Source organism: Cinclus cinclus, chromosome 1 (assembly GCF_963662255.1).
Source record: "Cinclus cinclus chromosome 1, bCinCin1.1, whole genome shotgun sequence".
NCBI lineage: Eukaryota > Metazoa > Chordata > Aves > Passeriformes > Cinclidae > Cinclus > Cinclus cinclus.
This window is the reverse complement of record NC_085046.1, coordinates 45,310,845-45,328,311: the sequence shown is the minus strand read 5'-3', so window position 1 is coordinate 45,328,311 and position 17,467 is coordinate 45,310,845. Positions and strand designations below refer to the sequence as shown.

General features: G+C 40.5%; 1 protein-coding gene across 1 annotated transcript in view; it reads right to left on the bottom strand.

Moving 5' to 3' along the window:
- The window catches only part of AVL9 (AVL9 cell migration associated), a 37,510-nt gene extending 24,389 nt beyond the window's left edge, over window positions 1–13,121 (bottom strand). Inside the window, exon 1 of the mRNA XM_062497188.1 lies at window positions 13,056–13,121. Coding sequence (XP_062353172.1) covers window positions 13,056–13,121 — 66 coding nt within the window. The remainder of the gene's footprint in view (window positions 1–13,055) is intronic.
- Window positions 13,122–17,467: the final 4,346 nt, after the last annotated feature.

Here is a 17,467-nt window from a genome sequence, read left to right as displayed (position 1 = left end):
TGGTAGATAAGAAAATGAAAATTGTAGAAACTTCACATAAATGTCTGCAACCTTTTGCTGATGTTCAGATTCAAACTGGCTGGCTGAAAACATTGCTTACAGAATTATTATTAGAATCTTGCAGGAGTAACTTTAGCAATAAATAAAGCACAGTTACTTAGTTTAAAACATAGATAGTCAAGAAGCATCTACACTTATGTCCTGACTCAGGTATTTTATTTCACTGCATGGCCAACAGAGAAGAAGCTTCTTTCTAACAAATACAGAACAAACTCTGAGTTCCCTAGATTCCAGCAAGTATCTTCAATACATCATTCCTGACAGGTAAATACTATAAGTAAATATTTAAGACATCATTGCTTCCAAGCACCTTCAGAATTACCATTGAATTTAGCACGTATTCACTAAGGAACACTAATTTTTAAGTTCCATATTAAAGCTGAGAAATCTGGCTTCTGTGTTCTTTTTACAATGTGAAATTTGCTGAAGAACTACTTTGTTCTAGCTCACAATATGATATCAACACCTCAGCTGCTATCAGATAATTCCAGCAACAGGGGAATTATCTGCAGACTCTGTCAGTTCCAAATTCAATAAACTCTACAGGCATTAATGACACTGATGACAACCTTGTTTTCTTTTTCTTCCTTGTCGTCTTTTTACAAAAAAACAGTTTTAATATAAATTTCTGCATGCGTGTGTATGTATAAGAGAGAAGATAACAAAACTCAGGCAAATCAAAACTAAAACTGTTTAAGTGGCCTTAATCTATTTTACAGATATACTTTATGATAGACCTGATTTTACATTATGACATACTATTATTTCTCCTCCTCCCCAAGAGGATCCATATAGGAAGTATCCTGGTTTCTAAGGAAGAATCACATTTATGTAGTTTAATAGAACTGCTGCTGGCCAAAGTACCAAAAGTATGGAAGTAACAAAGAAATAGGAAAAAGGATAACCCAACAGCAAGAAGATCATGCAATGCCCTGGAGAGCTTCCTTCCATCCCTCATCCAACTTAGCAGTCCCCAGTGATAAGAAAGTTTGACTTTTTGATACTAAATAAACAGTCACTGCAGATGGGACTCATATCAGCTGACTGTACATCAAAAAGCAAGATATCCAAGGCAGTTTTCCTAAGCATTCTGCAAAGTCAGAGAAAACAAGACACCTGTAGAGGGTGATTCATCTGATCTGTTTCTTTTGATGATCTCTGAAGAGAGCTAGCTCTACATCTAACTTGTAAATGACTGACTTAACATAGATGAAACTCACCCTAACTGTTCCCCTTCCTCTAGATGCTCTGCTTGATTTTTCCAGCTCAATTTGCAGACTTGCATCAATTGCAGTTAGGAATCCTTTGCAAGGAAAGAAACCATTATTTCAAAATCAAAGTATTATAAGAATACTGAGCAGCCTTAAAAAAATGGCTAAAACCTCACAGCTCTTGAAAGTTATGAAACTGAGCAGTGCACATGCATAAGGGTGGTAATCATGGGGTAAAAAGAATTTCAGTTCTATCAGTTCTGAGTTTTCAAACAACTGGAGTCTCATTAAAAACCTTTCCCAGCCTGCATGTGCAAACTACAGAGCAGTGCTCCTAGGGAAAGCAACTTTAAAAATTATTTTCTTATTATTTTCCACCACAAACCAAAGACAAACTGTGACGGGGAAGAGATGGGACTACTGAAGAGACCTGTCTCTTCACCTCTTTTTCATCCTCTTCACAGAATGAAGAAAGAGAAGCTCATTTTTTATTTAACTATAATGGCTTGTTATGTACATCCACCCATATATGCATGTGCATACATAAACATGCACTTAAATGTCACTGTATGTCATTATTATAAGTATCACTACAAAAACGCCTGCAAATATGAGAAATAACATCTTTTCATAAAGCCCAGTAGTCAACAGGAACAAAGACATAGACACAAGTTTTTAGAGCTGACTGCCAGAGAAAATTTTACAGGTTTTTGTCTCCTCAGCTGAATTAAACAAGACAAAATTCAAATTCAAAGCTGAACTCCTGAGAGACTTCAAAAATGCAAATACATAAAACATGAATTAGTATCTCCACGCATTTCTTACTCTTCCAAGTGTCAGGGATCTTCATTCCAGCTGGAAATATTGCTCACGCTTGTCAAGGGGTTTTGATGGCAATGCTTTTTGCCTGTTCAAACTGTCATGTTCTGTAAGCAGAGAGGTCCTGATGGATTTTAGAAGTAAAAACAATACCAAATATTGTCTCGAGGTTTAGGGGAGAAATAAATAACTGTGCTCTTCACTACACAAAACACTTCAACTCTTGTGAATTATGAAGTTAAAATAAAATCTAATTTTTAAGAACTCCTTAATATGCGGTTTGTATTGAATCTAACAGTTTGGATGCAAAGCACCAATGAACGTATAATTCTAGTGGGAAAAAAATCAGGTATTCTGGTTTTGTTCTTGTCTTTAAAGGCACTTCCTAGCCAGAATAAATTTACTACATATTCATTAAGTCACAGTAAGAAAACAGGAGAGCAGGCAAGGGAAAATGCATTTCAATTCCTACATCTAGGAAATAACATGATAGTTCTGCTTTAAGAAAAATGCATTGATAGTGTCTTCTACAAAACTGCAAGTACACAATCAGAAGAAAGGTTTAAAAAGGATACTGATAAAAGAGGAAATTCAAAAAACATGTGCATGTCCAGCTAAACTATTGCACTCAAACATTAGACAGGTAGTTGCCATTAATTTTACACTCAGGTAAGGTTGTTCTCCTTATCTGTGAAAAGTGCTTAATGGTTAATCAAAGTAGAATCCTCAGTGAGCACTAAACAGTGATAATTTAAAATGTGCTGACAAGTCAGTATAACCTCCCCATCCTGCCCACTTCATTTACTATCACATTTGAAATATAGTCACAATATAAGCTCTCCTCTTTAGTATAACAGGTATTTTGGAAGATTTCTCTTCAGATAATTAATGAATAAACACCTGGACCCAAGTAAGTTTTTGCATTGGTAAAATTGAGAGATTATTTAATTTCCAAAAAACTGAAATCTTTAGAAAGACAGTATTATGTTAAAGACCCAGGATGCTTTCAGTAAGTTACAGAATCTAATTTACAGGAAGCAAACTCATTTCATCCTCTAAACAATTGCTTTGATTTCTCCCATTGCTTTGACTGCAGCAAACAGGCAGGATAATTGCTTGAAATGAAGAAAAGGAGAACAGCAAAACCCACTAATTACATTTCTATTTAGAAAATCTTTTCCCTTGGTAAATCATTACAACACATTTAATTTAAAGGATACCAACCCCTCCTCTCTAAAAAATAAATGCAGAAGTATGCTAAATAGAGTATAACTCTAAGCAGCAATAATAAAAAAGACCAAATAGATTAAAACTACACCTAAAACTTGATACCTCTTTATAAATAAGTCAGTATTTGTTCTTCACTCAAAGTAGGGATTTGTAAAATCACTTTTCCCAATTTATTAGTCCTAGTATAGCCAGACCCAGAGAAGACCAGCACACCAATAACCTTATCTGAATCACCATAACAACTGCAGCACACAGCCAAATGAAAATCTAAGAGAATTGTCTTTCAGCTCTAAGAACAATTTATTATTTGAATAACAATCGAATTTAAATTACAAACTTCCACCATTTTTGCACACCAGAAACAATAGGTCAGGATCTGCAAGCCGAAGAGTCCATGCACATCATAATAATAATAATACTCATGCAGCAATATAATGACCTCTAAGAGGAGAGTTTTAAATATATATTACACATTTATATAAATACAAATATTTGTAACAACTATGTATAATACATGCATATATGCATATAATATATATATGAAGAATACATATAATACATATTTATATAAATAAACTTTTAAATACACTGTATGCACAAATAGCAACAGCAAAAGAAATCCCTGTATTACAATGAGGCAAGGGCATAGTTGTTTCTACCCTTTCAGCTCCTGAAATTGCTATTTCCTCACATTTGCATACTGCTAAAGCCACAGAGTGGCCACTTAGAACACAAGTTCTAAGGCACCATTTGTAGACAAAATATCACCATTGAAGTTTGCTTCAAAAACTCTGACTAGGTTAGCAAAGTTCTGACTCTTACTGAGGCCCTTAAAAGATAAAATAACCTGAAACATCAAAACCTTTGTTTTCAACATCATGCTAGCATGCATTCTAGACACTCCTTCCAATTATTTAACATTTTATTTTTATAGTCATAGAGCTCAAGCTTACACAAATACTGTGCTTTGGAAGTTTGGCTCTTATCAGTCTCTTCTAAGAAAGAAGAAACAACAACAAAAAACACCACACTCCTCCTAGAAAAGAAATTTAATGCTACTGCAACCATTCTAACCAAGGGGACTTGCTAGGGAATTCCATGCCATCAATACAAGATTCATTCCATTACAGAAAGCAAGAATTCACATACAATGAACTCTGGCAAGAGAGAGCAGCTTCCCTGATTAAACAAGCGAGGGCACCCCAATCTCTACCCCTAACAGAGGTATCTGTCCAACACAGCAGCCAGTGGATAGACTGGGGTCAGCAATAGCCAATTGTTCACCTACAGATCAGCTCCTAATGTCCATCTTGGTGCCCACGGGCTCTTAATGAGCACACCCAGCCACAAGGACTGTGGAATTTCCCTTCTCCAGGGAGAGCACCCCGACCCCAAGCATTGAGGCAGGCAGCCTTTCCTCAGTTCTGTGCTCCACATCCTGCTTCCCAACAGCAAGGACCTGGCAACAAGTTGACCAATGATACACTGAATCCATCTTCCCCTGGGAAAGTGCCAGGACTGGGACAGCAGGGAGGCTTGTAAGTGCTTTTACTCATCAGTTCAGAAATAGCCATTGTGTCATTCACCCAGCATCTACTGCTGAACCAATGCAGTTCAAGCGAGCCATCACTTGGTCTTATGAGCCAACAAGCATTCAGACTCTTTGCCACAGGACATCTGATGGGCCCAGAATTGCTCTTAGCGAATCTGCTCCTTCCTCACTAGTTTCAACATCAGAATTACTCTTGACAGCCAGCAAATCTTGTACACTAGGATGTATAGAAGGTGCACAAACACGGTAACATAATGAAGCACAGACCACACTCTGCTCTTGGTGACCCCAATGAAGTAGGCAGGGCTGCTGCACAGGGACACAACAGCCCTGTGTCCTACCCCCCTCCCCAGCATGTTGGGGCAGCAAAGAACTTGCTTTCATAACTTGTGCCCACAACTTTCTTTGCTTTTAGAAATAGCATGCTGCCTAGGTGTATTAACTCAGCACCTCATATAAGCTATGAGATGGATTACCAAAATTAGGCATAGATCATCAAGTCAGGGATACTAGGACAGGGAACACAAAGTCAAGCCTTGCAAGTTCCAATTTACTCCTGTAGGAGTGACCTCTGTTCAGTGATTTTAAAGCTTTGGACATCCCTCTATATTACATGTATGTAAATTACGTTGCCACCTCAAGTGTCAAGACCTCAAGTCACTATTTGAAAACATTCTGAAATAGGTAAATGAAAGGAGCAGCAGAAGTATAGAAACATATGTTTTATTGACTTAGCATTCATAAATTTATTCAAGAGAAAACCCAAGATTCCTGGTACAGGATATTTAAATAACTACTCAGATGTTATGACACATACAAAGAAGTGACAAATCATAAGATGAAAGTTAAGTATGATAACTATGGGAAGCATTACGTAACTGCAAATGAGTATTTAGTAACCTTCTCTCAACTTGCATATCAGGGCAACTATGAGAAAAAAGTCCAGTGTGGAATTCATCCTTCAGTATGGAATACTTCACTTCCCAGGCAGCACTTCACAGAAGTAACTGCAAGATTATCCATGTACAGGGTTCTTTGAAAAACTAAACAAAGAAACAAAATAAAGAAACAAACAAATAAACCACACTCTGAAGCTTTTCTTGAATACTGAACACTAAGTACTATGTAAGTATATTAAACAGATACGCAAAAAATGGAACTCATTGTTAACTCTACACAAGAGATCAGAATCTGCAGTACTGTTTACAGAAGTACATGTGTACTCAGCACTTCATGTATTTAAAATTATTAGCACCCCATGCCAATTAGAGTAGCCTTACAAAAATAAAAGGTAAAAGCCTCCTTAAAAGTTACAAACTGTTGAGCACAAAATCCACATATTTTAGACAAAAGACTAATCTTTGATACTTGATGTATGCTATGATTAACTTTATTACAAGATTTCATGCTCATAATAGTCCTCTGAGTGCTTTAATATTATTAAAGCAGGGAACAAAACCAAAATAATTGTGCTAATGTTTACAGGTTATCATCAATAGGAATAGGAACAAAGCACTTCAGCTTGATTCCAGCCTAGTTCCTTTTCAACTTATTTTTGTTTTTGTTGTTCCATTAACAAGATCTTGTTTAATCACTAGATAAGATTACCTGTTTCATAATACCTGCCTATTGTGCTCTGAAACAAAGACACGAGGAATTTAAAGACAAAGCATACATTTCACTCGCGTGTTTAAGAGCATCAAGCACATCTCAGAGAATCACAGCAACTACTGGAGTGACAAAGATAAAGAAGGGAAAAAATAATTCTCCAGTAAAGCAGAGTCTTAGAAGAAAGACAGCAAACAAAATAGGGACTACGATAGGCTGGAAAGTGCTCCCCTGAAACTTTCCACCCATGGAATCTAAGGAAGAGAACAACTTCAATATTTCCCTCTAGAAAAATCTGTGCTACAATCAAGAGTGCAGCAGACCTGGAAACATAGGCAGTTCACAAGACTTGATAAAAAGTGCCGACTGACCTTGCTCACTCCTTAGACATCTAATTCTGCAAAGTCAAGACTAAGCTGCCAACACTTCTGCTTAAAGACAGCTGCTTCCTAGGCACCTGTGAAAAAGGCCATGCGCATGGATTGCTCAGGCCATGTCACGCACTGATTTCTGCAGATCACAACAAGCACCGTCTTCCAGAGTTCAAGTATTTGAAATTCTCAAATGATGAAAATCACATACATAATTCAGGAAGAATTAAATGTCATTCTTTCCTCTCAAGGATTACATTCAGGCTGTTCTCTTAAACTGGATATCAGCTTTGCAAGCTGATTTCCTGATTTCCTTTGCAAGCCAGGAACAAAACATCTGGTCAGGCAAGATAGGGGGGGATTGGTCTTCAAGCACAGTCAACACAAAAACTGTCTCACACAAACAAGCACTCAGACACTACTTTGGAGAAAGCTGACATCGCATTTACATTATAAAGTTCAGTACCTTGAAGGTCCTTACAGCAAACTTTAAGATTACATGGAAAGATGCCTTTCAGTATTTACAGTAATCCATTCCCATGTCTGTAGGAGTTTGAAATGTCATCTTCCACAGAAGTACAGGGAAGTGGGTCAAGATACACTTCCCGTATACACAGCCACAGTATATCTGTGAAATATACTGTTATTTCACAGATCAAAAATCCCAGGAAAACAAAACTGACCAGCAGCGTGAGCATTCCAGGGAACAGAGGGCACTTCCCTCACCTTCTCTACCACCCACAATTTAATTTTTTTGCACAACAAAGTAAGAAATGCATATATTAAAGAGAGCCAAGAGTGAACTGGAATAATTTTAATTTCTTAAGAGGATACGTGAGACAATGGTCACCTGCTGCACAATATCAGCAGTAATGTGCACAACTGCTCAGGACACCGAGTGCAGAAAAGTTGGGCCTTGCCCCAAATGAAGTGAGATTCTGTGCAGCTTCACTGGTGGTGACACAGGGCCCGAGTTCACTCAGATGTGATTGGCTTAGAAACTTTGCAGCATCAGGAAAAGGTAAGGATTGTTGTGGTAGGTCAGGCCATGCACTTCCTCAGCAACCAGCCAGGGGGTTTACAGGGACTTTGTACCTAGCTCTCCTTACCCACAAGTTTTTCCAGCTTTGCTGAAATGTTTCCGTCCTCTCCTTTAAAAATGCATCAGTTCTCATTTTAACTCTGCCTTCAAAATGAATTATTTCTAGAGTACTTGTTATATTTTAAGCCTTCCTACACCCTCAGAGACTATTATCTCTCTGCTTCTCCGTGTAAATAAAGCTTGGATACAGAGCTCAAGTGACAGTCACAGCACATGTGCTCACAACTGGAAAACTGCACCTCAGGACTTTCAGTCTTCTATTATCACTATAAATCAAAGGTCTTTCCATGTATTTTCAACACAACTTGCATCTTCTAGTTAAGGTCTGTTCAGGCTACATTTTTGCTAAAGACTTCTATAATAAGGTAGGTAAGGACCTCCCACACTAGTTAATGCTTTCAAAAATTCAAGTGTAGTAAGACAAATTAGATGCTTTATCATTCGCTTGTAATGGGAGAAAGTGTTTCATGCTCCTGAAAATAAGCTTTCCCCTTTTTTACTCTGAAATCACTAGTCACTCACTACTACAGTTCCTCAGAACTACTGAGGAATTTGTTTTCAGCTGCTCCAGAAGAAAGGCACAAATAGCCCAGAAGTCCAAGTCTTACCACCCAGCACTGAAGCAGATCAACAGAACCTGCTGCAGTAGGCAGTGAGTTGAGCAGCTACATATACTCCAAAACACATCAGACCATTTCTGCGGCAGATTTCCCTTATTGTCACTTTGTCCCCCAATGCTTTTGGGCCTTAAGTCCTACAGAGCCTGAGAAGTGTGTAGAACTCCTACTGCACCAAAACTGTGTGTTTTACATTAATGGGCAAGAGTTTGAGCAACTACACATGATGAAACGCTATGTTTGCTGTTACTTTTTCCTGAGGCCACTCCTCTTATCCATAGCAATGAGGGATCAAAAAAGAAATTTTTAAAGTTTGTCATTTCATTTCAGATGCATGAAAACCATGATTGAATGCATACTGCCCCTGAGTTCTGCCTGCTGCAGGATATTCACTAATGACTCACGGAGTAGGGTTCCCATAATAAGTCAGCTAGCACATACAGAGCCAAGAACCCAGTCACCATTCCTGCTTCCTGCCAATTGCCATTCCCTTCCTTAATGGGCCTGTTGAAAGTGTGTCAAACACTAGGTGGACCTTGTAGTTTGCAGCCAAGTTTCTCCTCCCATTCTCTGGACACTTTGCCATAATCCTTAGCAAAACGAGACAGCAAACAGCATTTTCTGCATATCTCCTTGGATTCACAGTTCAACTCAGGGGATTCACAGAAACTAAGAAGCCCAAAGAAACAGGATGGCAATCCGCTCATGTAGAAAAAAGCCTGCAGGTTCTCCAAAAGTTTACTCCCTACTTGCTAGAGAAAATTCCTCCCGATGTGTTCAAAATTTTTAGTGCTTTAGTTTTCAGATAATACAAAGCCTTCACAGTGAGTGGTAACTCCCAAGCTTTTAACAACTGCTTGGGTAACTGGATCCCCAGACTTAACAATGTACATATGGAAAAATTTCACTTTGTCTCTTATATTCCAGCAAAAAGACTCCCAGTTAAATAGTCAGCCCTTGAAAGGAGCATGAGGAACAATTGTGGTGCTCAGAAATCCAAAGGCACACAGAAACAGATTCTCTGACTCTCCTCTTTCAAAAACAAATGCATATGGATAATTTTTCAAGTCTGTGAAAGAAAAAGCTACTCCTATACATTTCCAAACTGCACATCAAAGCCTTTGCATGTTGCACATTTCTTATCCTGTAAGTAAACCAACAGGAAGAGCTGTACATTTCAAGTGATGAAGCCTCAGAAGCAAAAGCAGCTAATGAAAGAAACTAGCATCAAGAAATCCGTAGAAAATCCTAATTCCACATGTAAAACTACAGAGAAAAGAGGTGGGAACAGAAACTGAAAGGAGCCTTGTCAGGCAAATCAGGTTGATTCCTGTTAGGACAGGCAGCCTAGCTCTATGATCTTTCGATATTAAGCTTTCCAAATTTACTCTGAGTGACATTCATTTGAGCACTGCTATAGACCTCTGCTTTTCTGCACTTCACAGTTTCAAGTATGAAGTCTGCAGCACATGCTCAGACAGTTCATATCCACTGGTCTTGTGCGAACACTCATTTAGATTAAATGGCTGGTTTTTCCTCCAGATTTTTAACTTTCCAACAGTTTCTTGGAATGCAACTACAGGTACTGCAATGTTTCAATTAATACTTCAAAGGCCATCATCAATACTTTAAAGGTCATTGAGAGCAGCCACATGGAGAAGGATTTTAGGGTGATGGTTGGTGAAAACCTCAACATGAGCTGGCAATGTGCACTTTGCATAGTGTAGCCCAGAAAGCCAACTACATCCTGGGCTGCATCAACAGGAATGTGGCCAGCAGGTCAAAAGAGGTGATTCAACCTCACCAGTCTCCTTGTGCTACTCTGCAGCTGTCCACCTGGCAAACAGAACCTGTGAAAAAACTACCTCAAAAGCAACCCACCAAAACAAGGCCTGCTTTTTGATCACCTCAGTTCCCCATTTCAGCTTACCACAACTGCTTTTGCTTACCAGTTGTGAAGAGGCAGGGGAAGAAAAGGGAAGAATCTTTCTACATCTACAGAGGTGAATACTGCCTCCAAATCTACTTTGTTAGCCTAAATAGAGAAGCTCTTCTACATTCTTCTTTAATACAGACTGCCCAGGGACTATCTCATCCAGTTCTGGAAGAGAGAATTCAAATTCCTTTCTCTGAAAAGTGGATCAGAATTTATATGCATTGATAAACATATTATCACACAATAGGATTACATACATTGCCATTCTTGCCCTCAAATCACACTACTTTGGTGACTTAGTCTTGATCACATGTGGTCTCAGTTCTCCTCCAGATGTTTCCTTGTGTCAATTCCCAAGATTATACTGTTATTATTTATTCCTCCTGCACAACCTCATAAAGCACCCTGTTTTTATCAGTCCAGCATTCCTTACTGTCCAGCTCTTGCACAACTTTCCAGTTTTCCTTTGAAAAGGATTTCTCAAGTTGGCTTATCACAGTTCAATTTCATGGTGTAAACAATACCAGCACCACTTTCACTCTTGAGAAACATTTCATTCAAGTACCTTTTAAACCAATAGCTTCTTTTCTGACTCAAATCTGTTTCTGCTTCCTCTCCTTCAGACTATTCTTCACCCAAATACCAGTTCTTGCACTAATTCTCCTGCACCTCTACCTTAAAAATAACTATGATACATTATCAAGTTCCCAGCAGATCAGAGCTACTTCCATTTCTTTCACAGAAAAAGGAATTCAATCACTTATTCTTACAAAAGATGCAGTTCAGTCAGGCATGAAAAATCTTTAGCAAATGCACACAGGACTCAGTCTGCTTAGTTTCATGTTGTTAATTAATTCTTTCCTTCAAAAATTCTCGCAAGTCTTGCATACTACTGATGTCAGACTCATTAGGCTATAGCTGTGCTGCTCCTCGCCGCCAGTTCTTTCAGGAAATGTTCTCCACAGTTCAGTAAAAAATCTGCTAAATCAGAGGCAGGATACCATTTAAAATTAGATTTCTGTTTAGCTTTCCCTTAGGAAGCCTGCCTGGTTGTGGTTCTACTGACTGTCATTCTATTCCTGCAGTTATTCTCCCTGTGACTCAGCTACCCTGTCCCCTTCCCAAACTGCCTTCCTCTCCAGCTTCTCCAGGTCATTTCTTGAGATAAAGAAAATTTCAACTCAGAGGTATTTTGACCTAATTTTTGACAACACCTCAAAAATGTACTTCTATAAGCATTTTACTGGCAACAAAATAAAATTCACTGCTACTAATTTATAATTTGGAGGTTTGTTTGGGTTTTTTGTCCTTTTTTTCTCCTTGCATGAACACTGCTAAATGTGCAAGAAAATTAATACACACTCTAGAAGAACAGAAGAAACAAATCTTCTTTTCCAAGAAGCTAACAACAAGGAGAGGGCAAAAACATGCTCTTCCTCCTACAGATACCCCACTAAGACTCACCTCACAACAGTGTTTGGCAAGAAAGTGCCTGATAAATACCACAAACCTCACAACCCAGATGATCTAATTACTTCACAGGAACTGATCCTGTGAACATCCATATGCAAAGAGCACCCAGACACCCTAAGAAGAAAGGATGCATTCAAAAACCATGCACTTCATTTAGAAATTGAGTTATTGCACTTTAGCCTCTGAGGAACTGTGCTTGTATTTTTTTAAGAATAATTTAATTCTCAGCTACCTAGTATGGAATGTATTTACATCAGATCAACCCTTGTGTAACAGTAACCATCACATTCATTCGTGTCTTGGCAATTTTTATAAAGGCCAAGAACTTGCTATGGAAAAAGACTCACTGGAAACCAAACATTATGTCTGTCTGCTCTAATAGCAAAGCAGCTGTGTGAGCAGCCCAGCTGGGCAACCACATCTCCTGCTTCAAGGGTTAAAAAAGAATTAAAACAATCAGAACATAAACCAGCTATGAAATACATGATATAAAATCCTTCTACCTTACAGGCCACATGAAACATTTATGAAAGCGGGGAAGAGACAGGCAAAGAAAGCTTAAATCCAGAGTGGGCGTGTTACCCTGGGGCTGTTTGGTACCTGTGAGCACTCAATGACGGGTCGGCAGGGATAGAGGAAGGTATATTGAAGCACCATTTGCGTATTTTTCCTCAGAATTCTCTCTCTGAACGCATTAAGCACGCACGATTCGAAACAGACACGGTGCCACGGTGTGTGCCGTCGCCCCTCATTCCCTGGAGCTCACCCCGCCGGTCCTCGCCCCGCCTTGGTGCGAGGCGGGGAGGGAATGGAGGCAGCTCCGTGACCACGAACTGCCCGGGGCGAGCCGAGTCATCCAGCCAGTGACCCCCGGCCGGGGGAGGCCGCGGCCAAGCGGAGCCTCGCCGGCTCCCAACCCATCCTTTACCGCCCCCTGACTAGAGCGAAGCTCCCCAGCCTCGCCGGACGCGCCCCTCCCGCAGCCGGGCAGGCGCCGCTGGGCGCGGGGAGGGCCGGGAGGAAGCGCAAGAGCGGAGCGGAGAGGTGAGAGTCGAGGGATACCGGCGCCCCCTCACCTGGCAGCCCTTCTTGTGGTGGAAGCCCACCACCACGATGTGCAGCACCGGGCCCCGCTTCTCCATGGAGCAGCCCGGTGATGGCCGCGCCGGAGGATGCCGCCGTGCCCGAGCTCTCGCTCCGCCCCCCGGGGTCCGGCGGGGACGCAGCCCCGGCCGCCTGCGCTTCCGCACCGCCCGGCCCGGGAGGGCGGGCACGGCCCTCAGCACCGCCCTCCGCCCGCCCCTCCCGGCGCGGGTTGCGGAATTGAGGGTTGGGATTTCCCCCTTTTTTCTCTCAAGGGGCTAAGCCTCCGAGAAGGGGAAGGCCAGGGGGGGCTCATCCCTCTCTACAGGTACCTAGGAGACTGTGGCTAGGTGGGCGCCGGCCTCTTCTACCGGGCCTTTAGTGAGAGGGCAAGAGGAAATGCGTTTAAAATGAGACAGGGGAGATTCAGATTGCATTTTAGGGAAAAAAAAATCAGTTAAAACACCAATTAGTGTGGTCAGGCACTGGAATAGGCAGCCCAGGGAGGTGTAGGAGTCACCACCCCTGGGGCGTTTTACGAGGCCTCTGGCTCTGGATGATGTGGGTTAGGTGTTAACAGCGGCGGTGCTGGGTGGACACTTGGACTAGACGATCTTAAAGCTCTCTTTCAACCTTAATGATGATTCTACGGTTCTATAAACATGCTTTATCATACCCTAGAAAGAAGGCAGTTCAAAGATTTGTCCAAGAGCACGGGAAGTTCAGAGAGAAAAAAAAAATTAAATACTGTATCTTACTGCACTCACACCATGCTCCCTCTTTAACCTTTGTTATGACTGAATTCTGACTGCTTGAATCAACAGCATTTAGTAGAGGCTGTACTCTTAATTATTAAAATTCTCTGTGGAAATTGAAGAAGATAATCTATTTGAAAGAATTGTAAACGAATAATGCTTAAAGAAAATCTCATCACTAACACAATACCCAGTGGCTCAAATTATAACAATACAGCATGTAATCACATGCTGTTTTTCAGATTCAACAGAAGTGCTGTTATAGAAAAAGTATACTGCAGGGAACACAGGATAAACTACAAGGAGCAATCCTTCTGGCAAAGGAATAGTTTCTTATTAGTATTAGCCTGTAACTGACAGTTTATTATATTTTCAAAAAAGAAAAATGCATGCAATTTTGACCATTATCTCCTGCAGTAATGAGATATCCCCCAAAAGATGCATGTGAGTGTTTACGGTTCATTCTCATTTCATTCAGGAAAGTGCAGTCTGGCATCGCTCTTACTTACCACTCTTATGGATTATGCATTATAGAGGCATCTCAGTGATACTACTGGATAATGGTGGCTTATGGCTTCTTTGAATAGATTATTAGATTTTTTTTTCCTGCTTGAAATTCTCTTTCCTGCTAAAGCAATAAAAATGTTGAACTGACAGCATCAGTCTAGTCTAGGAAAATTAAGTAGTTGACATAATCTATATTGTTTTCACAGTTCACACTGTGTGCATTTATGAGAAAGAAAGGCAACTGAGAGCTGCTATGAAACAGCTCTCAGAAAAGTCTCAGAATTTTCCTAAGGGAATTTTCTTTTTCCCTGCATAGCTAACAAACAGCAATGAAAACTCAGCCCTACAGTTCTTCTATTACTCAGAGACTTTGGTTACCTTGAGAACTACCAGCCGTGATGTCATTACCATAGTAATAGTAATTTGTTAGTCATTTTTCAAGTCATAGCAATAAGGCAGAGTTCTCAGCTTATGCGCAGTGAGACTTCTAGAGATGGATAACCTTTCCCTGGGCAGTACAATACTTTATGTCTGGAAGAAACATCAGCGCTAAGTAGTGCCCATGGCAACTGATAGCTCCCCTCTATTTGTTAGGTATAGCCCAGTTTCCTAAGGAACAAATCTCTGATTTTGTGGAGACAAGCATGTGAAAAAAAAAAAAATGTCCTTTGATTTCTGTTGAAGAAAAGCATATATGAAACTCTGGCATGGATCTGAGGTTTGTATCTAATTTCTTCTGCATGGCAAGCTCACTTCATGTTTGCAGTAGGTTTTCTTTGAAGTTCATATCAAAAATGAATGCAGTAATTCCCCTAGAAAGTTAAAGTAATATTTTATTTTTTTTGCAGTAAACAAGACCAAATGTAATTTTAATTGTACATTTAGTTGCATTAGGGCAGCATGATGTAGGAGGCAGTGTTCCAAACAGGCTTCCCCATGGAAAATACTATATTTGATCCCGTGGGAATGATGGTGTCATTCTCATGAGATTGATAGGACTCTCAAGCGTGCAAGCAAGAAAAGGGGAGCTTGGACTGTTAGAGAGGTTTGCAGACATAAATGCAATATGTCTTCTCCTGCAACTTTGAAGTCTTAGATTTGGATGGCAGAAACATTGCTTTCAAATCCTGACTGTTCTCCCCACACAAATAATCTCTTGTCCTGACCACTGTTGATATTTTCACTGCCTGGGGTCCCTGCTTACTTTGGCTGGAAGGGTTTGCAGACCTCTAATTCCTGCTTCTCCAGGTCAAATTAGACATGTTTGAAGAAGACAGCTGGTCAGAATTGTTTCTTTAGAAAATATTGGTTGTGAGTAGTAAAGCAGAGATCTGTTCCAGTGGGTCGTGAGGGGAGCAGAGAGAAGCTTGAGACCCCAGGTGCAGCTATTAATTATTTGTGAAGTAGACACTCTTCTTGGCGCCTGATCCAAATGCTTCCCCTCCACATACTAGCCATGAGAGGTGATCATTTTCTTTGTAATTCTGTGCTGTTTTCCTCAGAACTCCATTTCTGCCCTGTCCTTTGCAGAAGCTCTGGAGATTGGGAAGCAAGCATAAAAATCCTTATCACAACCTAATGCACACTGAAGGTGTGATATGGACAGTCTGTAATCTCCTTTTTTTCTTTTCAAGACTGACATAGCACTAAGTACAGGAGACAGCTAAAGCCAGACAACACTGACAGGAATGGATTGAAGGCTGAAACAAAAAGAAGTAATGAGCATATGGTACATTCCCACAGTGGTTGTCAAGGCAGACAACAAATACCTTTGAAGGTGGGCTAGAGAAATTGAAAGCAGATAGATTGCAGAATGATGATCAATCACTACAGTTTGGGTTTGACTGGCAGCTCAGAAAGTTGCGGGTCCACTAAGTAGGGAGGGTAAATGGAAGTGAAGGCTAAAACTGTACAGGATACACATGTACCTCATTCTGTTTCTTTTCTTACTCCTGCTTATTGCCACAGCCAGAAAAGGAAACAAAATACTTTTTAGTCTGATCCTGTGTGAGAGCTTTTTGGCGCCTGTTACTGGTTTCATTTTTTCCCAGCATCTAATTTGCCCTTGGTCCCTGCACTGGCAGAAGCATAGGGGCAAAACTATCAGTGGCAGGGAGGCTGATCAGCTCAGTGTTTTACGCTGCTCTCTTGTTACACCTTGGCCATTCAGGGGTTGCTCTCTTTGTGGCTAGTACTTGAAAACATTCACTTCTGTTCTTTTGTAGTTCATTTCACTGGGGTCTCTCAGCTAACAAGTATGCAGAAGCAGCTAAGGTAAACACCTCCAGGTGTAGGGATCTTTGCAGTACAGAGCAGGCAGATGAGCCCATATCAGCAGCTGAGGCTGTTACTGCAGCTCAAGTCTTCAGGAACATTCAGTCATTCCATTCATGCATAGTCATTCCAAGCTCTGTAACTAGGAATTATTGCAGAAGAGGAATGAGAGAAACCCATGCTTGAACATCTGTCCAGCCAAGTGCCAACACTGTTTCTGATGCCATGAATACCTGAAATAGGCTATACAAAATCCCCATAAAATTTGCTAGTCAGTATCGCTGGTGGCAATGTGTGTTAGTAACATCTTTTTCTACACAGCTTGCTGAGAAACCTGAAGAAGTTATGTTGCCTGCATGTACTGTGTGGTGGAGCAGAGGGCAGAGAGATGCAAGCTCGTAAGGCATAGCACAGCTCCTGCCAGGTCTTTTAGACAAGTTTCAACTACTGTAGAGCTGCTTATGCTCAGGAACAGCCTTTGTGCATATGGTCTGTCTTTCTGCGCTTTCATGGTTGCCACATGGATGTTGTTTTCAGTTCTGAGGACAGACCTGGATGCCTTTCCCTGACAGCATGCTCCAGGGCCTGCTGTAAACATGTCCTAAGTCTCCTGTCTTGAATGTAGACTCCCACCTGTGACTTGTGTTTACTGAAACAGATTCAGAAGGAGTCAGGCTTTATCTGTCTCAAAATTGATCCAGATGATTTTGATGGAATTTTGTCACTTGTTCCTGATTGTGTGTGAAGTAAATAGAAATTAGGTTAGATTTGCTACTAGTACAGCTGCCTACTCAAAATTGCACATTAACCCTAAACTAGTCACTGCTGCTTTTAGGACCATTAGTTAATGGAAATGCACTGCAGGCTGT